Raw genomic sequence first — 27466 nt, forward strand, 5'->3', positions numbered from 1 at the left:
GGGAGGACCGGCGCTCCGCTCTCACACACCTGCCACCTTCATCGTCCTAATTATCACCGTCACCCTATCCCCGTCCTCCTCCTCTTCCTCCTCGTCGTCATCACTCAGGGTGCTAATGCAACACCGACGGCGGGAGACCTCGGCTGAAGTAGCGACCCCCTCCCCCTCCTCCTCAGAGTGAAGGCCGTGTGGTCCTGCTGGGGGGGGTAAGCCAGCCCCCCATCTCACCTCACATGTGTAAATACAGTACTAATCCACCACACAGGAGAAAAGGTGCATCACATCTTCCTCGTCTACACCACTACCTACTATGTCTTGGCTACTGTGCAGCACTCAGCACCCAGCACTCGAGCTTCAACACTTTGGTGAACATTGTTACTCAGCTGATAGAGTTGTACCCTTCCTTCCTGCTGACCTGTCGTACAAAACTTGTAAGTCTCTTTGGATAAAAGACAAAATGTAAATGTAATATATGGATATATATTGTATTGTATGTATTGGATATGTATGTATTATTATTACAAATAAGTAACAATAATTATATTATATAATCAATTAATTTGAACTTTTTACGTTATGCAAGCCTTAAGGTCCCCCTACAGGGGGACCCTGCTTTTCTTTATCATAAATCGATCAATAGAGACCGTATTAGATCCCCAATTATCCTGTCATGGGGTATCATTGGAAAGCCACACTCATTGGCTACAACCCTGTGCAAAGATTTTCGAGATCGCCAAATGATTGACGGAGCTAGAGCCCCGGGAGTCGGGGGTGGTAATGTGTACTTTTGCATACTTTGGGGCACACCTCACATATCGGCATGTAACTCAAGAACCGCTGAACGGATTTTGTCCCCAGAAAGGCCAATCGACAGGCAACAAATAGGGCTTTAATTCCATTTATATATTGTATTAAAAGAAATGCACACCCGAGCCACTAGAGGTCGGCAAAGAATCGTCCACATGTGAGCCCTTGGATGTTAAGAGGTTAATGTTAAAAAAAGATTGTAGCCAAGAGTAAAGACCATAACCCTATTAAAAACAGTAGTCAAAGTGTATATTTTCATTTTTACCGATGTTTTATACGATTTATCGGAAATACGAATTTATCGGAAAATGCTAATTATCGTAAAAACCGCAAGGAAGTTACTAAATCCAGATTCATTTCCTGCCATTGGAAAGAGGAGCATTTTCCCTATCCATAGATGTATGACTTGGCCATAATAAGGTCAAGGTCAAGTTCAAATATGAATTTATAATTAAAAAATTATCATTAATTACTGTATCTACAAATCTTTCTGTTTAATCATCTTCCCGCGGTTCATTTGCTTAGATTTTTTGATCTCAATAAGGTGGTGAATGAGCTCAGTGAGCATTTTCTCGTGCCCCGCAGATTTACCACGCTACAGACACTCTGCTACAGACACTCTGCTACAGACACTACAGACACTCTGCTACAGACACTCTGCTACAGACACTCTGCTACAGACACTCTGATACAGACACTCTGCTACAGACACTACAGACACTCTGCTACAGACACTCTGCTACAGACACTCTGCTACAGACACTACAGACACTCTGCTACAGACACTCTGCTACAGACACTCTGCTACAGACACTACAGACACTCTGCTACAGACACTCTGCTACAGACACTCTGCTACAGACACTACAGACACTCTGCCACAGACACTCTGCTACAGACACTCTGCTACAGACACTACAGACACTCTGCTACAGACACTCTGCTACAGACACTCTGCTACAGACACTACAGACACTCTGCTACAGACACTCTGCTACATACACTCTGCTACAGACACTCTGCTACAGACACTCTGCTACAGACACTCTGCTACAGACACTCTGCTACAGACACTCTGCTACAGACACGACAGACACTCTGCTACAGACACTCTGCTACAGACACTCTGACAGACACTACAGACACTCTGCTACAGACACTCTGCTACAGACACTCTGCTACAGACACTACAGACACTCTGCTACAGACACTCTGCTACAGACACTCTGCTACAGACACTACAGACACTCTGCTACAGACACTCTGCTACAGACACTCTGCTACAGACACTACAGACACTCTGCTACAGACACTACAGACACTCTGCTACAGACACTCTGCTACAGACACTCTCCTACAGACACTACAGACACTCTGCTACAGACACTCTGCTACAGACACTCTGCTACATACACTCTGCTACAGACACTCTGCTACAGACACTCTGCTACAGACACTACAGACACTCTGCTACAGACACTCTGCTACAGACACTCTGCTACAGACACTCTGCTACAGACACTCTGCTACAGACACGACAGACACTCTGCTACAGACACTACAGACACTCTGCTACAGACACTCTGCTACAGACACTCTGACAGACACGCTGCTACAGACACTCTGCTACAGACACTCTGCTACAGACACTCTCCTACAGACACTACAGACACTCTCCTACAGACACTCTGCTACAGACACTCTGCTACAGACACTACAGACACTCTGCTACAGACACTCTGCTACAGACACTCTGCTACAGACACTCTGCTACAGACACTCTCCTACAGACACTACAGACACTCTGCTACAGACACTCTGCTACAGACACTCTCCTACAGACACTACAGACACTCTCCTACAGACACTCTGCTACAGACACTCTGCTACAGACACTCTGCTACAGACACTACAGACACTCTCCTACAGACACTCTGCTACAGACACTCTGCTACAGACACTCTGCTACAGACACTACAGACACTCTGCTACAGACACTCTGCTACAGACACTCTCCTACAGACACTCTGCTACAGACACTACAGACACTCTGCTACAGACACTCTGCTACAGACACTCTGCTACAGACACTACAGACACTCTGCTACAGACACTCTGCTACAGACACTCTGCTACAGACACTCTGCTACAGACACTCTCCTACAGACACTACAGACACTCTGCTACAGACACTACAGACACTCTGCTACAGACACTCTGCTACAGACACTCTGCTACAGACACTCTGCTACAGACACTCTCCTACAGACACTACAGACACTCTGCTACAGACACTACAGACACTCTGCTACAGACACTCTGCTACAGACACTCTCCTACAGACACTCTGCTACAGACACTCTGCTACAGACACTCTGCTACAGACACTACAGACACTACAGACACTACAGACACTCTGCTACAGACACTCTGCTACAGACACTCTGCTACAGACACTCTACTACAGACACTCTGCTACAGACACTCTACTACAGACACTACAGACACTCTGCTACAGACACTCTGCTACAGACACTACAGACACTCTGCTACAGACACTCTGCTACAGACACTCTGCTACAGACACTCTGCTACAGACACTCTGCTACAGACACTCTGACAGACACGCTGCTACAGACACTCTGCTACAGACACTACAGACACTCTGCTACAGACACTCTGCTACAGACACGCTGCTACAGACACTCTGCTACAGACACTCTGCTACAGACACTACAGACACTACAGACACTCTGCTACAGACACTCTGCTACAGACACTCTGCTACAGACACTCTCCTACAGACACTCTGCTACAGACACTACAGACACTCTGCTACAGACACTCTGCTACAGACACTACAGACACTCTGCTACAGACACTCTGCTACAGACACTACAGACACTCTGCTACAGACACTCTGCTACAGACACTCTGCTACAGACACTCTGCTACAGACACTCTGCTACAGACACTCTGCTACAGACACTCTGCTACAGACACGACAGACACTCTGCTACAGACACTCTGCTACAGACACTCTGACAGACACTACAGACACTCTGCTACAGACACTCTGCTACAGACACTACAGACACTCTGCTACAGACACTACAGACACTCTGCTACAGACACTCTGCTACAGACACTCTGCTACAGACACTCTGCTACAGACACTCTGCTACAGACACTCTGCTACAGACACTCTGCTACAGACACTACAGACACTCTGCTACAGACACTACAGACACTCTGCTACAGACACTCTGCTACAGACACTCTCCTACAGACACTCTGCTACAGACACTCTGCTACAGACACTCTGCTACAGACACTACAGACACTCTGCTACAGACACTCTGCTACAGACACTCTGCTACAGACACTCTGCTACAGACACTCTGCTACAGACACTCTGCTACAGACACTCTGCTACAGACACTACAGACACTCTGCTACAGACACTCTGCTACAGACACTCTGCTACATACACTCTGCTACAGACACTCTGCTACAGACACTCTGCTACAGACACTACAGACACTCTGCTACAGACACTCTGCTACAGACACTCTGCTACAGACACTCTGCTACAGACACGACAGACACTCTGCTACAGACACTCTCCTACAGACACTCTGCTACAGACACGCTGCTACAGACACTCTGCTACAGACACTCTGCTACAGACACTCTCCTACAGACACTCTGCTACAGACACTCTGCTACAGACACTCTGCTACAGACACTACAGACACTCTGCTACAGACACTCTGCTACAGACACTCTGCTACAGACACTACAGACACTCTCCTACAGACACTCTGCTACAGACACTCTGCTACAGACACTCTGCTACAGACACTACAGACACTCTGCTACAGACACTCTGCTACAGACACTCTCCTACAGACACTCTGCTACAGACACTCTGCTACAGACACTACAGACACTCTGCTACAGACACTCTGCTACAGACACTCTGCTACAGACACTACAGACACTCTGCTACAGACACTCTGCTACAGACACTCTGCTACAGACACTCTGCTACAGACACTACAGACACTCTGCTACAGACACTACAGACACTCTGCTACAGACACTCTGCTACAGACACTCTGCTACAGACACTCTGCTACAGACACTCTGCTACAGACACTCTGCTACAGACACTCTGCTACAGACACTCTGCTACAGACACTCTACTACAGACACTACAGACACTACAGACACTCTGCTACAGACACTACAGACACTACAGACACTACAGACACTCTGCTACAGACACTCTGCTACAGACACTCTGCTACAGACACTCTACTACAGACACTCTGCTACAGACACTCTACTACAGACACTCTGATACAGACACTCTGCTACAGACACTACAGACACGCTGCTACAGACACTCTGCTACAGACACTACAGACACTCTGCTACAGACACTCTGCTACAGACACTACAGACACTCTGCTACAGACACTCTGCTACAGACACTCTGCTACAGACACTACAGACACTCTGCTACAGACACTCTGCTACAGACACTACAGACACTCTGCTACAGACACTCTGCTACAGACACTCTGCTACAGACACTACAGACACTCTGCTACAGACACTCTGCTACAGACACTACAGACACTCTGCTACAGACACTACAGACACTCTGCTACAGACACTCTGCTACAGACACTCTGCTACAGACACTACAGACACTCTGCTACAGACACTACAGACACTCTGCTACAGACACTACAGACACTCTGCTACAGACACTACAGACACTCTGCTACAGACACTCTGCTACAGACACTCTGCTACAGACACTCTGCTACAGACACTCTGCTACAGACACTACAGACACTCTGCTACAGACACTCTGCTACAGACACTACAGACACTCTGCTACAGACACTCTGCTACAGACACTACAGACACTCTGCTACAGACACTCTGCTACAGACACTCTGCTACAGACACTCTGCTACAGACACTCTGCTACAGACACTCTGCTACAGACACTCTGCTACAGACACTACAGACACTCTGCTACAGACACTACAGACACTCTGCTACAGACACTCTGCTACAGACACTCTGCTACAGACACTACAGACACTCTGCTACAGACACTCTGCTACAGACACTCTGCTACAGACACTCTGCTACAGACACTCTGCTACAGACACTACAGACACTCTGCTACAGACACTACAGACACTCTGCTACAGACACTACAGACACTCTGCTACAGACACTCTGCTACAGACACTCTGCTACAGACACTCTGCTACAGACACTACAGACACTCTGCTACAGACACTCTGCTACAGACACTCTGCTACAGACACTACAGACACTCTGCTACAGACACTCTGCTACAGACACTCTGCTACAGACACTACAGACACTCTGCTACAGACACTCTGCTACAGACACTCTGCTACAGACACTACAGACACTACAGACACTCTGCTACAGACACTCTGCTACAGACACTCTGCTACAGACACTCTGCTACAGACACTACAGACACTCTGCTACAGACACTCTGCTACAGACACTCTGCTACAGACACTCTCCTACAGACACTACAGACACTCTACTACAGACACTCTGCTACAGACACTCTGCTACAGACACTACAGACACTCTGCTACAGACACTCTGCTACAGACACTCTGCTACAGACACTCTGCTACAGACACTACAGACACTCTGCTACAGACACTACGCTACAGACACTACAGACACTCTCCTACAGACACTCTGCTACAGACACTACAGACACTCTGCTACAGACACTCTGCTACAGACACTACAGACACTCTGCTACAGACACTCTGCTACAGACACTCTGCTACAGACACTACAGACACTCTGCTACAGACACTCTGCTACAGACACTCTGCTACAGACACTACAGACACTCTGCTACAGACACTCTGCTACAGACACTCTGCTACAGACACTCTCCTACAGACACTCTGCTACAGACACTCTCCTACAGACACAGACACTCTGCTACAGACACTACAGACACTCTGCTACAGACACTCTGCTACAGACACTACAGACACTCTGCTACAGACACTCTGCTACAGACACTACAGACACTCTGCTACAGACACTCTGCTACAGACACTACAGACACTCTGCTACAGACACTCTGCTACAGACACTACAGACACTACAGACACTCTGCTACAGACACTCTGCTACAGACACTCTGCTACAGACACTCTGCTACAGACACTCTGCTACAGACACTACAGACACTCTGCTACAGACACTCTGCTACAGACACTACAGACACTCTGCTACAGACACTACAGACACTCTCCTACAGACACTCTGCTACAGACACTCCGGCCCCCTTGCCCCCCCCCCCCACACTTGATTCCATGGAGCCAACAGACGAGAAATTAACTCTCTCAGTTCATCGACACATAAAGGCTTTTATACGTTTTTTTCCCCGATTGCTTTGACTCATTTTTCACAGCAGAATTTCAACGTACAAAACTCAAAATTGCTAAAAATTACTTTCAAAATTCATACTCCGAAATGCTATGCTTACATATAAAGTGCAAACCTCTTTGCAAAGTTCTAAACTGACTTGCAGAATTCTTACCTTAAGACGTTACATCCTATTCCGAAATTCAAAGTGCAAAACTGTTAACACAAAGTGCCAAACTCTAAATCATATGCTTCATTCTCAGAATACAGCCACCTAACATTAGAACAATGTGCAATTGCTTATTGCTACAAATGCAGATCACTAAATCAATTCAACAGGTGTTTGTACTAATGTCTCATTACCTTAAACAACCTTGGCCAGGTGAGTAACATTGCAAGGTGTGTCAATGATAATGTTCACAGCGTTTGGAGCAACAATGTAATTGCTAGGTTCAACACAACTCTTCCACATCTACACCCTCCATCTTGTCCCAGTCAGCCGTTGCCCCAACTGGAGCTCCTTTTGTGGCTGAGTCACTGGTCGCAGGCAGTAGTAAACAATGGAGTCAACAGTCAGAAGCACAGTTGTACAGTTGGTGTGTAGCAGTATGATTACAATGATACTGTCCCCAGCAGGGGTTAGTGAAGATGAAATTACCTATATTTATTACTTTTTGGGTGGGGACGCGAGTGCGGGGATTTTTGGCTAGTGAAAATGCTGAGTGGCTAGTGACTTTTGAAAACCACTATGAGCCAAAAAGTTAATGTCAAGCCCTGATTGCAACACAATTGATCATCTCTTCACCGCTACATAAAAGGCTGCTTAGAAACCTTGAATGGCAGTTTCTGGACCAGTCTGCCATTTACAAACTTGTCTCCCATTATACGCCCGGGTGCTGGCCTATGCACCGCTTCTGTAGGAGAGAACGGGGAAGGAGGGGATACAGGGCCAGATGCCCGGACACGAGCCCAGCCAATCCACCATGCGTCTCAGGTCCCAGAGAACGGGCAGAAGAAAAGGGTAAATCCACACAGTCTCTACAGGGTAAATGTATATAAAGGGGAAAAAAATATCAAGTAGAAAAAGAGAACGTTTCCCTGCCCCGTTGTTCTGAGCAGGATTACGTTCCCTTTTCCCTCTTGATGCACACAGAGTCTGACGTATACAGCGACCAGGTCTATCTGACTGGGTTGTCTTGTCAGTTTGTGTTAGTAGATCCATCAGATTATGTGCCCAAGCACTGACACATGAGTTTTCCATAATAGAATAGAAAAACACACATTGATGGTGGAAGACATTCACTTAATTGATCAAATTACATGACTGTCGTCCAGTCAGGGAGGATGGAGTGCTCACAGATGCCCTCTGGTGGTAGTTGGTACACACTACAACTAGTGGTCAAAATGTGTCACTCCTGCCTCTGGTAGGAATGCTGCTATAAATCAGTCTTTCTGGTATATCTATAGTGAGTGTGAAAAAAACAGGAATACTACAGTATTCTATAGGTTTTACTATCACAATTTGATTACCATAATGACTGTGACTGATTATTTTTTTAGTGTGTGTGTGTGTGTGTGTATGTTTGTAAGTACATGTGCGTCTGTGTGTATATGTGTGTGTGTGTGTGTTTGTAAGTACATGTGCGTCTGTGTGTATATGTGTGTGTAAACGAAAGGGCTGTTTGCTGGTGGACTGTTTGTTGGTATCCATTTTGAAACCTGAGGCTGAATGGATTTTCTTTTATTGTTGCTCTGTCCTTGAGGTTACATTTACACACACGCTTGCTGCAGTGGCGGCCGCTGGGTATTCGCCACTAGGGGGCGCTATACCAAACATTTTGCAAAATGCAAACATGTACAGTACAGTACCACGCAACACTCATGCATGGCAAGACGTGAGCGATTCGACTCACGCTCACGGCAATGAATCGGCTCTTATGAACGAGTCGCTCAGCTGTTACTACAACAACACACAACCAGTCAAATAAAGTATAGTCTAGACTCTAATTCACAACTTGAAACACAATATATAAATAGAAAAGTTAGAAACAAAACTCGCCCGTCTACAAACAGGCAGATCTCTCCCTCTCTCCTTCTCTCTCTCACACACAGCGCGACGTGGAATCGATTCGTTACACAATCAGACCTATTATATACCAAGAATAACTTCAGTATGAGTACAGGGCTGTACACATATTTTGCATATTGTTAAACGAGCCAAGGCTAGCTATTAAACTATCGATATGAATCGAAAATCTGGGACCCTGATGTAAACAAGACAAACGTCTTTCTCTGGTCTGCATCCCCTTAACAATTGTGTGTATTGAGCCGTACTGTATTGTACCCATTCTGCAATCTGTTAATAAAGTTCTCATTCATTAATTCATTCAAACATAGACGATATTGAACAAGCCATAATCCACGTATTTTCAATCCGAGAGAGCTGCAGTAGTTAAATCAATGAGCCATCGATAAATAAACAATCAGCAATGTCTCGCTTCATGAATGGCCAGCAGTAGAGAGAGAGAGAGAGAGAGAGAGAGAGAGAGAGAGAGAGAGAGAGAAGCCAGCGTTAGCTGAGTGGCAGAGAGAGAGAGAGAGAGAGAGAGAGAGAGAGAGAGAGAGAAATATCGCTAATCTACCTTGTTGTTGGCAGAGAAGGGCTTGTTGATAAAGTATATCCACTCCATGGCATTGTCCATCCAGCCTGTGTTGATGTCCATCCATTGTCCATGCATGTCCCTCCACACTGCATCCATAATATAGCTTGTTAATAGCCAACAAGTACTGTGAGTGCCTTTGTCCATGTCCGCCTCAAACAGCCTGCAAACTACCTGGTGTTCTATCGCCATGCTCTAAGACAAACTCTAACCTTAACCAACTTTGAAAGAGTGCCTAAGCCTAACCGTTGAAAGAACTTGCCATCACGCTCCAAGACAAACAGCTGCAAGACAAACAGCAGTTAGCCAAGTGTTAGCTCAGCTGAGCTCGTTGCCACAACACTCAACAAGTACATTCCTTTGTCCATTTCCGCTCGAACAGCCTGCAAACTACCTGGCGTTCTATCGCCATGCTCTAAGACAAACTCTAACCTTAACCAACTTTGAAAGAGTGCCTAAGCTTAACAGTCTAAAGAACTTGCAGTCACGGCACGGCACGCTCTAAGACAAACAGCTGCATGCATCTCACAACAACACAACTATCTCAACCAAGCTAGAAGCTAGAATTGGAACATTAGAACATTAGAAATTGGATTCGGCCAATCAGAGATCGTCTCTGTGAAATTCTGCCATGGAAAAAAATGCTGGCGTCGGCCAATCAGAGAGCGTCTCCGCGAAATGCGGCTATGGAAAATCCTTCACGGAAGTTCACGCTGCTGGCTAGACCGCTTCAAATCGCGCTCGGATTCCAACATAATAGTCATATTTCAACGCACAACGCCGTATGCACTGATTGGCTGTGACGGAGACAGCGATCAAACTGTGACGCGCACGCAGAGCGCTATCGCGTATTGCCCCCGAGAAATACGAAAAAATAAAAAAAATAAAAAAAACGTGATGTCACTTCCTGCTCTGGAAAACGATGTTTTTTTAATTTAGATAATAACGTTATATTGTGCATTGGAAATACAAACATACTTAAAATGAGTAAATATTATTAATTTTAAACATGTTTATATTATTTATAGGGCTATAAAACACAAAAACGAAAAAGTTGTATTCTCTTCTTCTCTGATTTAACAGCAGCTGGCCAGCAGGTGGGTCGGCGCCCTAGCGCCCCTAGTGGTAGAGCCGCCACTGGCTTGCTGTTCCATCTCCCTCTCTGTCAGCCAGCATGGATAGAGAGAGAGAGCACCATAAGGCTATGTGTCCACTCAAAGCCTTTTTTTCAAGGCGGACCGATTTGAAAAAAGAAGAAAAAAAAGCTTCGAGCGACTTTCTGGGTCTCCCCAGAGCTCGCGCCAGCCGCGGCTCCGCCCCTTCCTGGATGAGTTACATTGATGAGCGCGCTCCTTTCCAAAAAAGTTTAACGAGTTTCAACTTTTTGAGCTGAGAGCGCTCCGCCAAAAACGCTGCCGCCGAGAGCTCATAAAACGCGAGGCGTGTCGCCGGGAAGAGGAGCGCGCCTGACGCTTCTCCAGCATAGAAATGAATGACAGAAAGGAGCTGACAACTCATAAAACGTCGCTATGGACACCAGGGGAGGATTTAGGATTGTAGGAGATCCGGGGCTTAGCCCAGATGGGCCCCCTTTTTTTTTTTGTATTTTTTATTTTTTTTGGCAGGCAAGGGGTGGTTTGGAGGCGGTCCGGCACGACCCCCTCCACGACAGATTTTTTTTGAATTTAATGAACCTGTACGTGCAATTTCCTGCAATATAGAGCCTTCAATCTTGACCAATAAAGCTGCTCTTTTCACTATAAAACTCAGTTAACCATAACGTAGTTATGGTTAGATTTATATATTGGGGGGGGATATATCATATTTTTCATATAATCAAAAAGTGGTGGAGCAAGATCATACCTTTGCTCCCCCAAGTTCAATAGTGGGAGAGCAGAGATGCTCCGAATGCTCTTATGGCCAGGCGTCTATGATTCACTGATACAAAGTAAAATAGTGCAGTGCAATAAAATAGTTAGTAAAATAGAATAAAATAATGCAATAGTGCATTGCAATAAAATAGTTATCATCGTATTTTTTCGGGAGGCCGGTAAGGAGTGCATTACAGTAGTCGAGTTGGCTTGAGATTAAGGCATGGATCTGGTTTTCAGCGTCCTTTTGATTTATAAATGGCCGTACTTTAGCTATGTTTCTAAGGTGGAAGAATTAAGTTTTTGTCAACTTGTTGATTGTGATTTAAAGCTTAGGTCTGAGTCTACCATAACACCAAGACTTAACTCACTCAAATACAGTTAGCAGCTGGATAGACCACAGATGGAAATTAGCTTCTGCTAAATCTGGTGCAAACATATTTTCATGTAACAATGATGAATTGTAAAAAAAATATATATATATTTTATTTAAATAGATTCGGGGCTTTTCAGAATACATCCGGGGCTTGAGCCCAGGTAGCCACCCCCTAGCTCCGCCCCTGATGGACACAAGCCCTAAAGAGAGAGGACTGGTCTCTCCTGCTCCTCTGCTCTGTGCGTGAGGTGGGGGATGCCACCTAGTGGCTAAAATAACTGATTCTGTGTATAAGAACTCCCACCTCTGGTCTCTAAACACATGTTCTCTTTGCTTCCCTAGTGGTTGATATTTTCACATGTTAAGCGAGCGTTGTATAGAAATTCTATCCTTAAAAGCAGTGGTGGACTGGGACACAAATTCAGCCCGGGACATTCAGACGCACCAGCCCACACACTGCCCCCGAAAGAGCTAGTATAGGCTAGCTAGCCCTCATGAACCGGCAGACACCAACAGTAGAATATGCACTAGGCTACTGCACGCACCTGTCATGTTACTGTTGGTTCCTTCCACTTGAACTTCATCATCATTAGCAGCAGCAACTACTCTAACGCCAGCCCTTCCTCTACTAAACATGACTGTAATTTTAGAACATTGTTCTGCGTCTTTTACTAGCTATTTTTGTTTTTTAATTCTAGCTTTTTCAGCTCCACCCTTTCTTTTTTTTGCGTTCTCCATTTCTGCGCTTCTAGGCCTACTCGCGGTTGGGAGGAAACGTGAATCTCATTCACTGATGTCTTATTCAAGACTGGCTAACAAAAGCATGTCTTTCACTTAACACCAAGAAAACAGTGTGTATGATGTTCACAAAGTCACCAGTAGAGGTCACTCACTCTAATGTGTTTCTGGGAGAGGCGGAGCTGGACATTGTACATTAATTCAAGTATCTTGGGGTCACATTGGACTCTACATTGACCTTCAAAAAGTAATGTGAAGAAAGTGACAAACACAGTCAAGTTTATGCTGCAAGGATGTTTCTGCATTCAATGATTTTATCACACATCGAGTACTGTTTTATCAACTGGTCTCTTTCATACGTCACTACTCTTACACCAATAGAATTACTCTACAAAAAATCCATAAAAGTATTTGATAGGAAACCAATTTCATTTCATCACTATAATGTTTTAGAAAAACATAACATGCTAAGTTTCAAGAATTTCCAAGTTTTCAAATATACTTGCTTCATGTACAAGGTTCTGCATGGACTTGCCCCTCCCCCATTGAATGAGTTCATCCAACAGAAAGCAGACACTGGCATTACCACCAGGGCCATCAGTAGAGGGGACTGTAAGGTGCCTTTTCGGTATACTACCTTTGCAAAAACTGTATTCTCTGTTAAAGGTGGTAACTACTGGAATAGCCTACCAGTTGTGATTAGAGAGTGCCCTACATACTCCATGTTCAAGACCCATCTTAAACTGCATCTTAAGGCAAACCAGAACTGTGATAATTTTTAATCTGATTTAGTTTATGCAACTTGTTTATTGTTTTATTGCCGGCCCACATACTACACCGGCCCACACACTGGCCCAAAAAAAAATATATATTTTTTTCGACCAGCCCACTTTGGTTCCGGCCCATCGGGATTCGTCCCGATGGCCAGTCCGCCACTGCTTAACAGATACTGCCCCGTGTGAGGCTCGAACTCACAACCTTCAGATTATGAGACTGACGCGCTGCCTACTGCGCCAACGAGGCGCTGAACATATGGCTCAACTATACATGAGCTGATGCGTATCCTTATTCAAAGCGTACCTGTCATTTTCTAAAGACCATAGACATTTGGCTTTTTCTGAAGCATTCTCCTGAAGCAGATTTAACTGAGTCTTATTACAGGCCATACTTAATACTGGCCCAGTGGGTAAAAGCAGCAGCCTGCTGCCATAGCAAAGCTAAGTGAGAGGCTAAGTAGCCTAACATCCTGACCCAAGTGAGGCAGTTTGTGAACAATACTGTACAAGTAATTAGGGATGTTCGATATTGGCTTCTTTACCGATATTGTCCAACTCTTAATTTCCGATATCGATATATGCAGGGTTACCCCCCCAAAAAAACGGAATGATTTCAGGTAATTAACATTACATATCTCTTGTCGTGGAATTAACTGCACAATATGCATACTTTTGACAATAAATAAAATAAGAATTTGTTCTTACTTGCTTGCCTGGGTAAATAAAGATTAAATAAATGTAAATACCGATAATTTCCGATATTACATTTTAATATCGGCCCATAATATCGGACATCCCTACAAGTAATGCTATATTATTTTCACTAATCAGTATGAGCGAAATTGAACTCTTTGCCCACACACTCCACCCTCACTCATTCTCCTCCACCCCCCCCAACTTACAGCTACAGCTGTTTCAATGCAGGACTCACTTGGGGCATGAGGTTAAAGGGATAGTTCAAGGGATAGTTCAGAGTGTTGGGACGTTGAGTAGTTGTATGTAATACTAGTTAGTGGTGTAGTTGATGGTGTAGTTAAAGCCGCTAGCTTTACTCACGTTGAGTTCCATGATTGGAGTTCCGGCCTGAGAGAGCTGGGAAGCGCCAGACAGGTAAAATAAATGGAGTCACGTGACAAAAGGACTTTAATCCACACACACACACACACACAACATAGGGTTACCCATTTCCAATGAAGAAGCCTTCATATTCCAGCAATGACCCAATGTTGTTTTACATTTCATCAAATGACTTGTGTACTTTTTGTTGAAAAGATTTAATAAAAAGAACATAAAAACATATATCTGTGTTTAGGAACTGTAATTAACAGTAAGTAGTACAAATAAAATAATCCCTCTGTTTAGGAACAGTAAGTAGTCAAAATAGAAGCTCGAGTCATTCCAGTGGTCATTCTGCCTACTACCGTCCATATCCTGTGTTCTTGCCATGGGGACCTCCAAGCTCAAGGTGGTGATACAATGGTCAACATAGTTGGGCAATGTCTCTCCACATTTATACTGGTTGCATGGCAACATCTAGTTGCCCAGATACACTTTATTGAATACTTTTCTCTCCGTCTTTCGTTATTTCCTGTTGGTGAGCACATTGCCCTCAAAAGTTGCCTTCCATGTCACCACACTTGGCTCTAAGCTAAAAGGTCAACCTAGGAATGCTTCAAGTTGTTCAGTTGCTTTGGTTGCAGCCTGGTGCTCGTAGCTCATGTGGTGTCGGTGGGCAGGTCTGTGCAGAGCGCCTCCCCCAGGACCTGCCTCACCTGGTCCAGAGTCTCATGTGGTGTCGGTGGGCAGGTCTGTGCAGAGCGCCTCCCCCAGGACCTGCCTCACCTGGTCCAGGGTCTCCGCCTGGCGGATCAGCTCCAGCTTCACCTGTCGGAGAGAGAGAGATGCTACATGTAGGGGTTTCTCATAACCGTATCAGTGCGAGGCTAGTTTACAATGTAGTCTCATTTAGCCGTTCCTCTCTCCACACTATATGTTAGCGCTGTGCCAGTCAGGCTGAACCGTCTTATCATTCCGCTATAGAGGGGAAAAAACACTCGGGCCAATCACAATCATCCTGAACACTCAGGCCAATCACAATCATCCTGGGCGGCGCTAATCCCAGGATGCAGCGACGGTGCCCCCTCGCAAAATAGTGTCGCAGACAGAGGAAGGGGAGGAGCTTATACCCACAGTCTACCTCCTGTGAGTCAGACTAGCTTTACATGCGACACATTCTAATGCTATAAAACCCACTACATTGTTGCTATTTCAAACGGACGCCCCAGTCTACTGACTCACTGCTTTCACTTTGTCCAGTTTCTGAGACTGGGAGCTAACCTGTAGAGACTGGGAGAGCGGATGCTAACCTGTAGAGACTGGGAGAGCGGATGCTAACCTGTAGAGACTGGGAGAGCTGATGCTAACCTGTAGAGAGCGGATGCTAACCTGTAGAGACTGGGAGAGCGGATGCTAACCTGTAGAGACTGGGAGAGCGGATGCTAACCTGTAGAGACTGGGAGAGCGGATGCTAACCTGTAGAGACTGGGAGAGCGGATGCTAACCTGTAGAGACTGGGAGAGCTGATGCTAACCTGTAGAGACTGGGAGAGCTGATGCTAACCTGTAGAGAGCGGATGCTAACCTGTAGAGAGCGGATGCTAACATGTAGAGAGCGGATGCTAACCTGTAGAGAGCGGATGCTAACCTGTAGAGAGCGGATGCTAACATGTAGAGAGCGGATGCTAACCTGTAGAGAGCGGATGCTAACATGTAGAGAGTGGATGCTAACCTGTAGAGAGTGGATGCTAACCTGTAGAGAGCGGATGCTAACATGTAGAGAGCGGATGCTAACATGTAGAGAGCGGATATTAACCTGTAGAGAGCGGATGCTAACCTGTAGAGAGCGGATGCTAACCTGTAGAGAGCGGATGCTAACCTGTAGAGAGCGGATGCTAACCTGTAGAGACTGGGAGAGCGGATGCTAACCTGTAGAGAGCGGATGCTAACCTGTAGAGAGCGGATGCTAACATGTAGAGACTGGGAGAGCGGATGCTAACCTGTAGAGAGCGGATGCTAACATGTAGAGAGCGGATGCTAACCTGTAGAGACTGAGAGAGCGGATATTAACCTGTAGAGAGCGGATGATAACCTGTAGAGAGCAGATGCTAACCTGTAGAGAGCGGATGCTAACCTGTAGAGAGCAGATGCTAACCTGTAGAGAGCGGATGCTAACCTGTAGAGAGCGGATGCTAACCTGTAGAGAGCGGATGCTAACCTGTAGAGAGCGGATGCTAACATGTAGAGAGCGGATGCTAACATGTAGAGAGCGGATGCTAACATGTAGAGAGCGGATGCTAACATGTAGAGAGCGGATGCTAACATGTAGAGAGCGGATGCTAACCTGTAGAGAGCGGATGCTAACCTGTAGAGAGCGGATGCTAACCTGTAGAGAGCGGATGCTAACCTGTAGAGACTGGGAGAGCGGATGCTAACCTGTAGAGACTGGGAGAGCGGATGCTAACATGTAGAGACTGGGAGAGCGGATGCTAACCTGTAGAGACTGGGAGAGCGGATGCTAACCTGTAGAGACTGGGAGAGCGGATGCTAACCTGTAGAGACTGGGAGAGCGGATGCTAACCTGTAGAGAGCGGATGCTAACCTGTAGAGAGCGGATGCTAACATGTAGAGAGCGGATGCTAACCTGTAGAGAGCGGATGCTAACATGTAGAGAGCGGATGCTAACATGTAGAGAGCGGATGCTAACATGTAGAGAGCGGATGCTAACCTGTAGAGAGCGGATGCTAACCTGTAGAGAGCGGATGCTAACCTGTAGAGAGCGGATGCTAACCTGTAGAGACTGGGAGAGCGGATGCTAACCTGTAGAGACTGGGAGAGCGGATGCTAACCTGTAGAGACTGGGAGAGCGGATGCTAACCTGTAGAGACTGGGAGAGCGGATGCTAACCTGTAGAGACTGGGAGAGCGGATGCTAACCTGTAGAGACTGGGAGGCCTGTTACTGTTCCGCAACTGTAAGTTACTTCCTGGGTAGGCCTGATTGGCCCCGACAGGCACGTGACAGGCGCGTCCACGCCCCGCGGCAGCCTCAGGACGCGCAACGAGGCTTCTGAGAGCTGTCGCGCGGAAATAGGCTGTCTATTGCCTCGCGCTGTCTCTAAGACAAACTCTAACCTTAACCAGCTCCTTAACAGCGCCTAAACTTAACCCTTTAACCTTAAGCAACTCCGAAACTATGCCTAACCTTAACCTTAACCATGCCTAACATTAACCTTTCTAACCATAACCAACTCCGAAACAATGCCTAAAGTTAACATGCCTAAACTTAATGGCGAAAGAATGCATGTTAAAAAAAAAAATAATAATAATTGAAGGGAATCGAACTCGCCAGCAACGGACGGTAGGATCCACACCACAGCAGCGCTGCCAATTGAGCTATTTCTGGATAGTGAAAAAGGGCGTATTACTGCTACATAATCTACATAATGCTGCCGCAGAGCGTGCCGCGCGGCAGAGAAAGTTGCGCGTCCTGAGGCTGCCGCGGGGCGTGGCCGCGCCTGTCACGTGCCTGTCCAGGAAGTAACTTACAGTTGCGGAACAGTAACAGGCGACTGGGAGAGCGGATGCTAACGTGTAGAGACTGGGAGAGCGGATGCTAACCTGTAGAGACTGGGAGAGCTGATGCTAACGTGTAGAGACTGGGAGAGCGGATGCTAACCTGTAGAGAGCGGATGCTAACGTGTAGAGACTGGGAGAGCGGATGCTAACGTGTAGAGACTGGGAGAGCGGATGCTAACGTGTAGAGACTGGGAGAGCTGATGCTAACGTGTAGAGACTGGGAGAGCGGATGCTAACGTGTAGAGACTGGGAGAGCTGATGCTAACGTGTAGAGACTGGGAGAGCGGATGCTAACGTGTAGAGAGCGGATGCTAACGTGTAGAGACTGGGAGAGCGGATGCTAACGTGTAGAGACTGGGAGAGCTGATGCTAACCTGTAGAGAGCGGATGCTAACGTGTAGAGACTGGGAGAGCGGATGCTAACGTGTAGAGACTGGGAGAGCTGATGCTAACCTGTAGAGACTGGGAGAGCGGATGCTAACCTGTAGAGAGCGGATGCTAACCTGTAGAGAGCGGATGCTAACCTGTAGAGAGCGGATGCTAACATGTAGAGACTGGGAGAGCGGATGCTAACCTGTAGAGACTGGGAGAGCGGATGCTAACCTGTAGAGACTGGGAGAGCGGATGCTAACCTGTAGAGAGCGGATGCTAACCTGTAGAGACTGGGAGAGCGGATGCTAACCTGTAGAGACTGGGAGAGCGGATGCTAACCTGTAGAGACTGGGAGAGCGGATGCTAACCTGTAGAGACTGGGAGAGCGGATGCTAACCTGTAGAGACTGGGAGAGCTGCACGAAGTCCCTCTGCACGGCCTGGCTGGTGTCCGCCTGGGAGCGCAGACTGATCACCTGGCTCCTCAGCTCCAGACACTGCTGCTGCAGCGCCGCCTGGTGGCCACCATACAGGACACATTCACCTCGTTATCAAAATGACTACATTACTACAAGTTACACACAATGTAACAACATCATGTCATAATGAGGTTTGTTTGTTTACTGCATATTGTGCGTTTGTGTACTGTATGTGTATAGTGTTTGTTTACTGTATATTGTGTACTGTATGTGTATTGTGTGTTTGTGTACTGTATGTGTATATTGTGTTTGTGTACTGTATATTGTGTACTGTATGTGTATAGTGTGTTTGTGTACTGTATATTGTGTTTGTGTACTGCATATATATAGTTCTTATTTCTAAAAGATTTGTATCAAGATTTGTTATTTGTATCAATAACAATGAACTTGCACAAGTTCCATCTGTGAAGTTTGTAGGTGTAAATATCGATGAGAAACTCTGCTTTGTTCAATGGAGAGAATGCCGTGTTTGCGAGTGCTAAAACTATATTAAATATTATAGCTATGGATCTAATAACGTTGTCGATTGTCAGTGGGTTTCTTCTGGTCAACATGCAAAAAACAGATTCTTTTTTCATCTGTACATTTTATACCGCGGTGAATATGAGTATATATTGAGTGTATATATTGAGTGATTCTGAGTAATCCCAGGAAAAGACACGAAAATAGCCCTTTAGTTAAATCCACTTATCACGTTGCCATTTTTCACCCGATTATCGAATCTTCCTGAAATCAACGCTAGATTATCGTTATTATGTCTCCTCATTCACGCATTAAAGGGGGCTTGTAGCGGGGCGCTGAATTGCAACCAACTCTTCTTATCTAGCCCCAACCAAACCATTATTTAAACAACTGCAACTACTCACAATGTATGAGGTCAACAACCAAACAGGGGTTTTTAATGTATAAATTAATTGGTCTTCCTGCATCTTTACCTAACTTCTTTCAAAGTTATTTTGAGTTGAATTCTCATTATCATGCACATCTGACAAGAAGAAATAATGACTTACGCATTCCTTTCTGTAGGACCTCTGTTGCCAAATTCTCATTTGTCTATCAAGGTGCAGTGATGTGGACTGATATAACAAATCTAACAGAAACATGTTCCACTTTAAATACATTTAAAAGCAAGCTTAAAAAGTAACTACAGATCCTGTAGTGTCTTTAGTATCCATGTGTATTTGTGAGTAGTTTTTTTTCAACATTATAATTGTTGTATAATGCTGTATTGTATGCATCCGTGTGTATGACAGAGGGATATGCACATGTGTGTTTGCGCATAATGTGTGGGGGGGATTTTCTGTGTAGTTATTCTATATAGGTTTAAGGGGGGGGGGGGGGGGGGTCGCTTATAAGCCCTTGGGCTTTTTTGACCTTTCCTGCACATTTTAACTGTTCTTCTTTTATTCCAGAATGTGGAATAAAATCTGGGATGATACAGTGTGTTGAACCCTCCCTCCCTCCCTCCCTCCCTCCCTCCCTCCCTCCCTCCCTCCCTCCCTCCCGTGCAGAAGCAGAGCAGAGCACGATGGCTTCCTGCTTCACTGCTACTGTACCTTGTCACTGCTGAGGGTCCTGCCGTCGCCCTGCAAGTGAGAGAGCGCCACCCGCAGGCCCTGCAGCTCGGTGCGACAGGCCTGTAGTTCCGCCTGCAGCTGGTCCTTCTGGCTCTGGATCCTCTCCGCCTCGGTCTTCAGACTCGACAGCTGCACTGCAGAGACACACGGCCACGCGGCACGCAGCGTCAGCATCCCACTTCTTATCCATTCAACCGCCAATTATTTCATTAACACTTTGGGTGCCATGGGTTAAATTCATTATCAACCGTAGGTTGCCGGCTCTATTTGTCTATAGAGAAAGTCCCCTTCTTTGCAGGGCTATAACTTTTTAAATTCTATTGCTACATTGCCATTATTAGGGCCCATTCAAAGTCCTATATGTATTGTTCATTGTGTAGCAACGTTAAACTTTTTCATTCACATATTCATAGTAAAGTATGGTCTAATGTATAAGTATGTTTTCATCTCTTTCTGCAGCTTTCTCCAGAACGTGATCTATAGCCCCAAATGCATTATATTGATGATGAAATACAGTTTTATGGCAATCAGCGCGATATAAAAAATTCCAACTAGACGTACTTCTAGAAGTTACTACACGTCATCTGATGTTGACCGGATGGGCTAGGGGGCGTTTATAATTCCGTGGGCAGCGTTATACCAATCATCTAATGTAAGTCAAATGTTGATAATAGCAGTTAGTATCGAAGACGGTAATTTTACACGCTAAAACTCACCCCAGTCTCCGCGCGCCGTTGGGCGATCATTGTAGAGTAGAAATTTTACCATTATGGGATGTCGATTTACCCGGTCCATCTCCAGCTTGTATAATGGTATATACGTCCAAATCATGTTGTTTATCGAGTTATTGGCAATCGATCGCTATGTAGTGTGTCGAGATCGAGTCCCGGGACCTATAGCGAGTGCCCGGAAGTAATATGGCAGACCAGCACAACCTCTACGGCACTTCCTGTTAAGCGATTGCGCCGATCGGCCACCAGATGGCGCTCCTGAACCGCCAGAGAGCTCAGTGGGTCCTCCTGGTGGATCTCAGGCCAGCGGAGGGGAAATATGAATCCGATCCCAGATTTTTGAAATATTGATATTAAAGACGCTGTAAAGCGTCCTCGGCAACTTGAGCATGGCCGGGAATGACGCTTTTAAGCGTTTTCCAGCAGTCAAAGTGTTAAGGCGAGACAGTACCCCCCGAAATCGCCTTTTTTCGACGATAAGAGATTTTGTTATAACTTATATTTTGCTTCCGTCTTATTTCAAACTAGTGGCACAATTAGTTGTTTATTTGACTTCATTTTGGCTGATTGTGTCCATAGATCACACAAAGTCTTGGAACTCCATTTCTCTAGTACCTACACACACCAAACTTTCCACATTTCTTCCCATTATTCGCCAAATTGGTCCAATACACATCAATTTCTGCTTGGGTGATAATAATAAACACAATGATTTGTTCACTCACCCTCTAGAACCTCTGTTGATGTGGGCAGACAGAGAGAGAGGGGAGAGAGAGACAGAGAGAGAGAGAGGGGGAGGAGAGAGATAGAGACAGAGACAGAGAGAGAGACAGAGACAGAGAGAGAGACAGAGACAGAGACAGAGAGAGAGACAGAGAGAGAGGGGGGAGAGAGAGACAGAGAGAGAGATAGAGACAGAGACAGAGAGAGACAGAGAGAGACCGAGACAGAGAGAGACAGAGACAGAGACAGAGAGAGAGAGACAGAGACAGAGAGACAGAGACAGAGAGAGAGATAGACAGAGACAGAGAGAGAGAGACAGAGACAGAGATTAGTTACATGGCTGACAAAAGAGACCAGTCATCATATAAACCAGTTTGGCCGGAGTCGGATGCATGCCAGTGTGGATGAGTTGGTGAATTATCATTATTGTGAACCATGTCTTTAACACAGTGGTACCGTCTGTCCTGAGACAGCTACCGCCCTGAGACAGCTACCGCCCTGAAACAGTCTCTCTACTGTCCTGAGACAGCTCTCTACTGTCCTGAGACAGCTACCGCCCTGAGACAGTCTCTCTACTGTCCTGAGACAGCTCTCTACTGTCCTGAGACAGCTCTCTACTGTCCTGAGACAGCTACCGCCCTGAGACAGTCTCTCTACTGTCCTGAGACAGCTCTCTACTGTCCTGAGACAGCTACCGCCCTGAGACAGTCTCTCTACTGTCCTGAGACAGCTCTCTACTGTCCTGAGACAGCTACCGCCCTGAGACAGTCTCTCCCACAGTCCAAGGTAAGGATGACAGCCCTGACACACCAGTCGCGCGTGAAGGCAGGCGGGCGGGCGGGCGAGCGAACAGCGCTTCACTTTCGCTCCCATGTTAATGGACGTAGCTGTGCCCACCGGCCACACGCGGGCGCGCGACTCGCGGGGGGGGGTGGGAGCGATCGTTTTAGCTTTGGTTGGATTCAGAGGCGTGCGCCATGCGCATTTTCACAGAAATACACTCAATATCTGCATTATTACCGCACATATAGATGTTGTTCAACCAGCTAATGTGTCTGTATCTTTCCCAATACAAATAAACCATATAACTTTTTCAGGAGTACAGTCATTCTAAAATGAATTCCAACATTCTAATTAATTATATAATAACTGGTTAGACATGCAAAATGGACAATAGAACAATGGAACTGGAAATCTTTAAAAAAATATCTTCAAACGGGGACTGACTTCGTATATAGACTAGGCATTTACAGCTGTTCCAATGTAAATGTGCCTTCCTCCGTGCGCTTTCGCCCGCTCTGAAGTCGAACTCGGTGTGGACGGCCACGCAAGCTGTTCTCGCACGGAACCCGCGAGTGCCTGAGTGCACGTCTGGTCTGTTTGTGCCGTGATGGCCACACGCGCACGCAGACAGTGCAGTCAGCAGTAGGCGAGCTAAGTCAACACATGCTGTGGAAAGTGGAGCAGCACGTCATCGTCTGAAACTGTCAGTTTAGGCGTCGACAAAAGGTTTCCAATAAACCAGCAGAAATTAATGCTTTGTGGAGCAGGAATAGCTGTAAGCTAGTGACGGGGGAAGATGCGTTAGGTGGGTTTCCAGACGGGTGGGCTGAACGTATTCACTCAGTACCCATTCCCAAAATGGGCAACACACGTATCAACACTAGAATTCCAATAAATTGGAATAATAATAATAATAATAAAATTAAAAAAGATATAGCACCCTTGACCGTTCATAAGAATTTGATATTTAGACATTTGCAATATTAGAATTTCGAAGAACTAATATATATATATATATATATATATATATATATATATAAAACGTTTTGGTTATATAAACACCTTCACCACCTCTCCCCCACCTCTCCCTCATTCACTGAGAGCTCAGAGGTCTGATGTGCTGTTAGTGTCACATCAACTGAACCCGTGTTTCTAGACTGAATACAGACACTACTATCTGTTAGTGTCAGATCAACTGAACCCGTGTTTCTAGACTGAATACAGACACTACTATCTGTTAGTGTCAGATCAACTGAACCCGTGTTTCTAGACTGAATACAGACAGTACTATCTGTTAGTGTCAGATCAACTGAACCCGTGTTTCTAGACTGAATACAGACAGTACTATCTGTTAGTGTCAGATCAACTGAACCCGTGTTTCTAGATTGAATACAGACACTACTATCTGTTAGTGTCAGATCAACTGAACCCGTGTTTCTAGACTGAATACAGACAGTACTATCTGTTAGTGTCACATCAACTGAACCCGTGTTTCTAGACTGAATACAGACACTACTATCTGTTAGTGTCAGATCAACTGAACCCGTGTTTCTAGACTGAATACAGACACTACTATCTGTTAGTGTCAGATCAACTGAACCCGTGTTTCTAGACTGAATACAGACAGTACTATCTGTTAGTGTCAGATCAACTGAACCCATGTTTCTAGACTGAATACAGACACTACTATCTGTTAGTGTCAGATCAACTGAACCCGTGTTTCTAGACTGAATACAGACACTACTATCAGTTAGTGTCAGATCAACTGAACCCGTGTTTCTAGACTGAATACAGACACTACTATCTGTTAGTGTCAGATCAACTGAACCCGTGTTTCTAGACTGAATACAGACACTACTATCTGTTAGTGTCACATCAACTGAACCCGTGTTTCTAGATTGAATACAGACACTACTATCTGTTAGTGTCAGATCAACTGAACCCGTGTTTCTAGACTGAATACAGACACTACTATCTGTTAGTGTCAGATCAACTGAACCCGTGTTTCTAGACTGAATACAGACAGTACTATCTGTTAGTGTCAGATCAACTGAACCCGTGTTTCTAGATTGAATACAGACACTACTATCTGTTAGTGTCAGATCAACTGAACCCGTGTTTCTAGACTGAATACAGACACTACTATCTGTTAGTGTCAGATCAACTGAACCTGTGTTTCTAGACTGAATACAGACAGTACTATCTGTTAGTGTCAGATCAACTGAACCCGTGTTTCTAGACTGAATACAGACACTACTATCTGTTAGTGTCAGATCAACTGAACCCATGTTTCTAGACTGAATACAGACAGTACTATCTGTTAGTGTCAGATCAACTGAACCCGTGATTCTAGACTGAATACAGACAGTACTATCTGTTAGTGTCAGATCAACTGAACCCGTGATTCTAGACTGAATACAGACACTACTATCTGTTAGTGTCACATCAACTGAACCTGTGTTTCTAGATTGAATACAGATAGTACTATCTGTTAGTGTCAGATCAACTGAACCCGTGTTTCTAGACTGAATACAGACACTACTATCTGTTAGTGTCAGATCAACTGAACCCGTGTTTCTAGACTGAATACAGACAGTACTATCTGTTAGTGTCACATCAACTGAACCCGTGTTTCTAGACTGAATACAGACACTACTATCTGTTAGTGTCAGATCAACTGAACCCGTGTTTCTAGACTGAATACAGACACTACTATCTGTTAGTGTCAGATCAACTGAACCCGTGTTTCTAGACTGAATACAGACACTACTATCTGTTAGTGTCAGATCAACTGAACCCGTGTTTCTAGATTGAATACAGACACTACTATCTGTTAGTGTCAGATCAACTGAACCCGTGTTTCTAGACTGAATACAGACAGTACTATCTGTCAGTGTCAGATCAACTGAACCCGTGTTTCTAGACTGAATACAGACACTACTATCTGTTAGTGTCACATCAACTGAACCCGTGTTTCTAGACTGAATACAGACACTACTATCTGTTAGTGTCAGATCAACTGAATTTTCTTGATTGCCCACTGTGACTTTTCTCCCTTGAACAACAGGTTTGCACATTTCTTTGTGGATAAAACGATACAAAGTGATTGTGATGCAGGAGTGTAGTCTGAGAGAAAGTGAAAGTGGACAAACCGCTCTCCTCTGTATGCGCATCCAGCTGCTCCTTCAGGTTTACGATCTCGATACGAAGGCGCTCCTCGCAGTGCGCCCCCTGCAGACCAAAGCCCAGGAGTACATTTAGAATATTACTTGGTATATTAAGCAGGGATGATATTACAGTAGCAAGTAGGGTTGCAAATTGTAAGCACGTTCCTTATTCGATCATTGATAATGTTAAATACCCAATTTACCAAACAATAACAAATGTATTTCTTTCCTCAATCAAAAGGTGTATTTCCGCAGCAACGACATATTGCATTCTCGCAACATTGCATGGCATATGAAACATAGAAATGTAGAGGCCTAGACATATTAAAACAAATTTGTGTCGACTTTAACACATTAATTGCCAATGACGAGAATGCTGGATAACGTTGGACTCACGATCGCGATCAGTATTTGGAATGGCGATCAGATAATTGGATTATTCTTTTTGCAGTACATCATAGACAAGGTAAGGACTATGTGTTATCAATCTTGCGTTGGTCCGATAATTCTTTCCCCGCGATCGCAGCGTGTGTGTGTGTGTGTGAAGCATAGAAAAACGTCCTCCCCCCCACCCTTTCTTGCATGCATGATGAAACACAATACCGATAATCTAGCTGCATGCGGTCTAAGTAGCTGCTAACTAGCTGCATGCGGTCTAAGTAGCTGCTAACTAGCTGCATGCGGTCTAAGTAGTAGCTGCTAACTAGCTGCATGTGGTCTAAGTAGTAGCTGCTAACTAGCTGCATGCGGTCTAAGTAGCTGCTAACTAGCTGCATGCGGTCTAAGTAGCTGCTAACTAGCTGCATGCGGTCTAAGTAGCTGCTAGCTAGCTGCATGTGGTCTAAGTAGCTGCTAGCTAGCTGCATGTGGTCTAAGTAGCTGCTAGCTAGCTGCATGCGGTCTAAGTAGCTGCTAGCTAGCTGCATGCGGTCTAAGTAGTAGCTGCTAGCTAGCTGCATGCGGTCTAAGTAGCTGCTAGCTAGCTGCATGCGGTCTAAGTAGCTGCTAGCTAGCTGCATGTGGTCTAAGTAGCTGCTAGCTAGCTGCATGCGGTCTAAGTAGTAGCTGCTAGCTAGCTGCATGCGGTCTAAGTAGCTGCTAGCTAGCTGCATGTGGTCTAAGTAGCTGCTAGCTAGCTGCATGCGGTCTAAGTAGTAGCTGCTAGCTAGCTGCATGTGGTCTAAGTAGCTGCTAGCTAGCTGCATGTGGTCTAAGTAGCTGCTAGCTAGCTGCATGTGGTCTAAGTAGCTGCTAGCTAGCTGCATGTGGTCTAAGTAGCTGCTAGCTAGCTTCATGTGGTCTAAGTAGCTGCT

The 27466-nt window shown here is 45.5% G+C and overlaps 1 protein-coding gene across 1 annotated transcript in view; it reads right to left on the reverse strand.

Annotated features, from left to right (window-relative positions):
- Nucleotides 1-14833: 14833 nt before the first annotated feature.
- The window catches only part of rabep2 (rabaptin, RAB GTPase binding effector protein 2), a 37657-nt gene continuing 25024 nt past the window's right edge, over nt 14834-27466 (reverse strand). Inside the window, 5 exon segments of the mRNA XM_084326755.1 lie at nt 14834-15574; nt 19092-19208; nt 20729-20883; nt 22206-22217; nt 26139-26217. Of these exon segments, the coding sequence (XP_084182881.1) occupies nt 15476-15574; nt 19092-19208; nt 20729-20883; nt 22206-22217; nt 26139-26217 (462 nt within the window). The 3' untranslated portion in view covers nt 14834-15475.

Source organism: Notolepis coatsorum (genome assembly GCF_963971535.1).
Source record: "Notolepis coatsorum genome assembly, chromosome: 12".
Taxonomy (NCBI): domain Eukaryota; kingdom Metazoa; phylum Chordata; class Actinopteri; order Aulopiformes; family Paralepididae; genus Notolepis; species Notolepis coatsorum.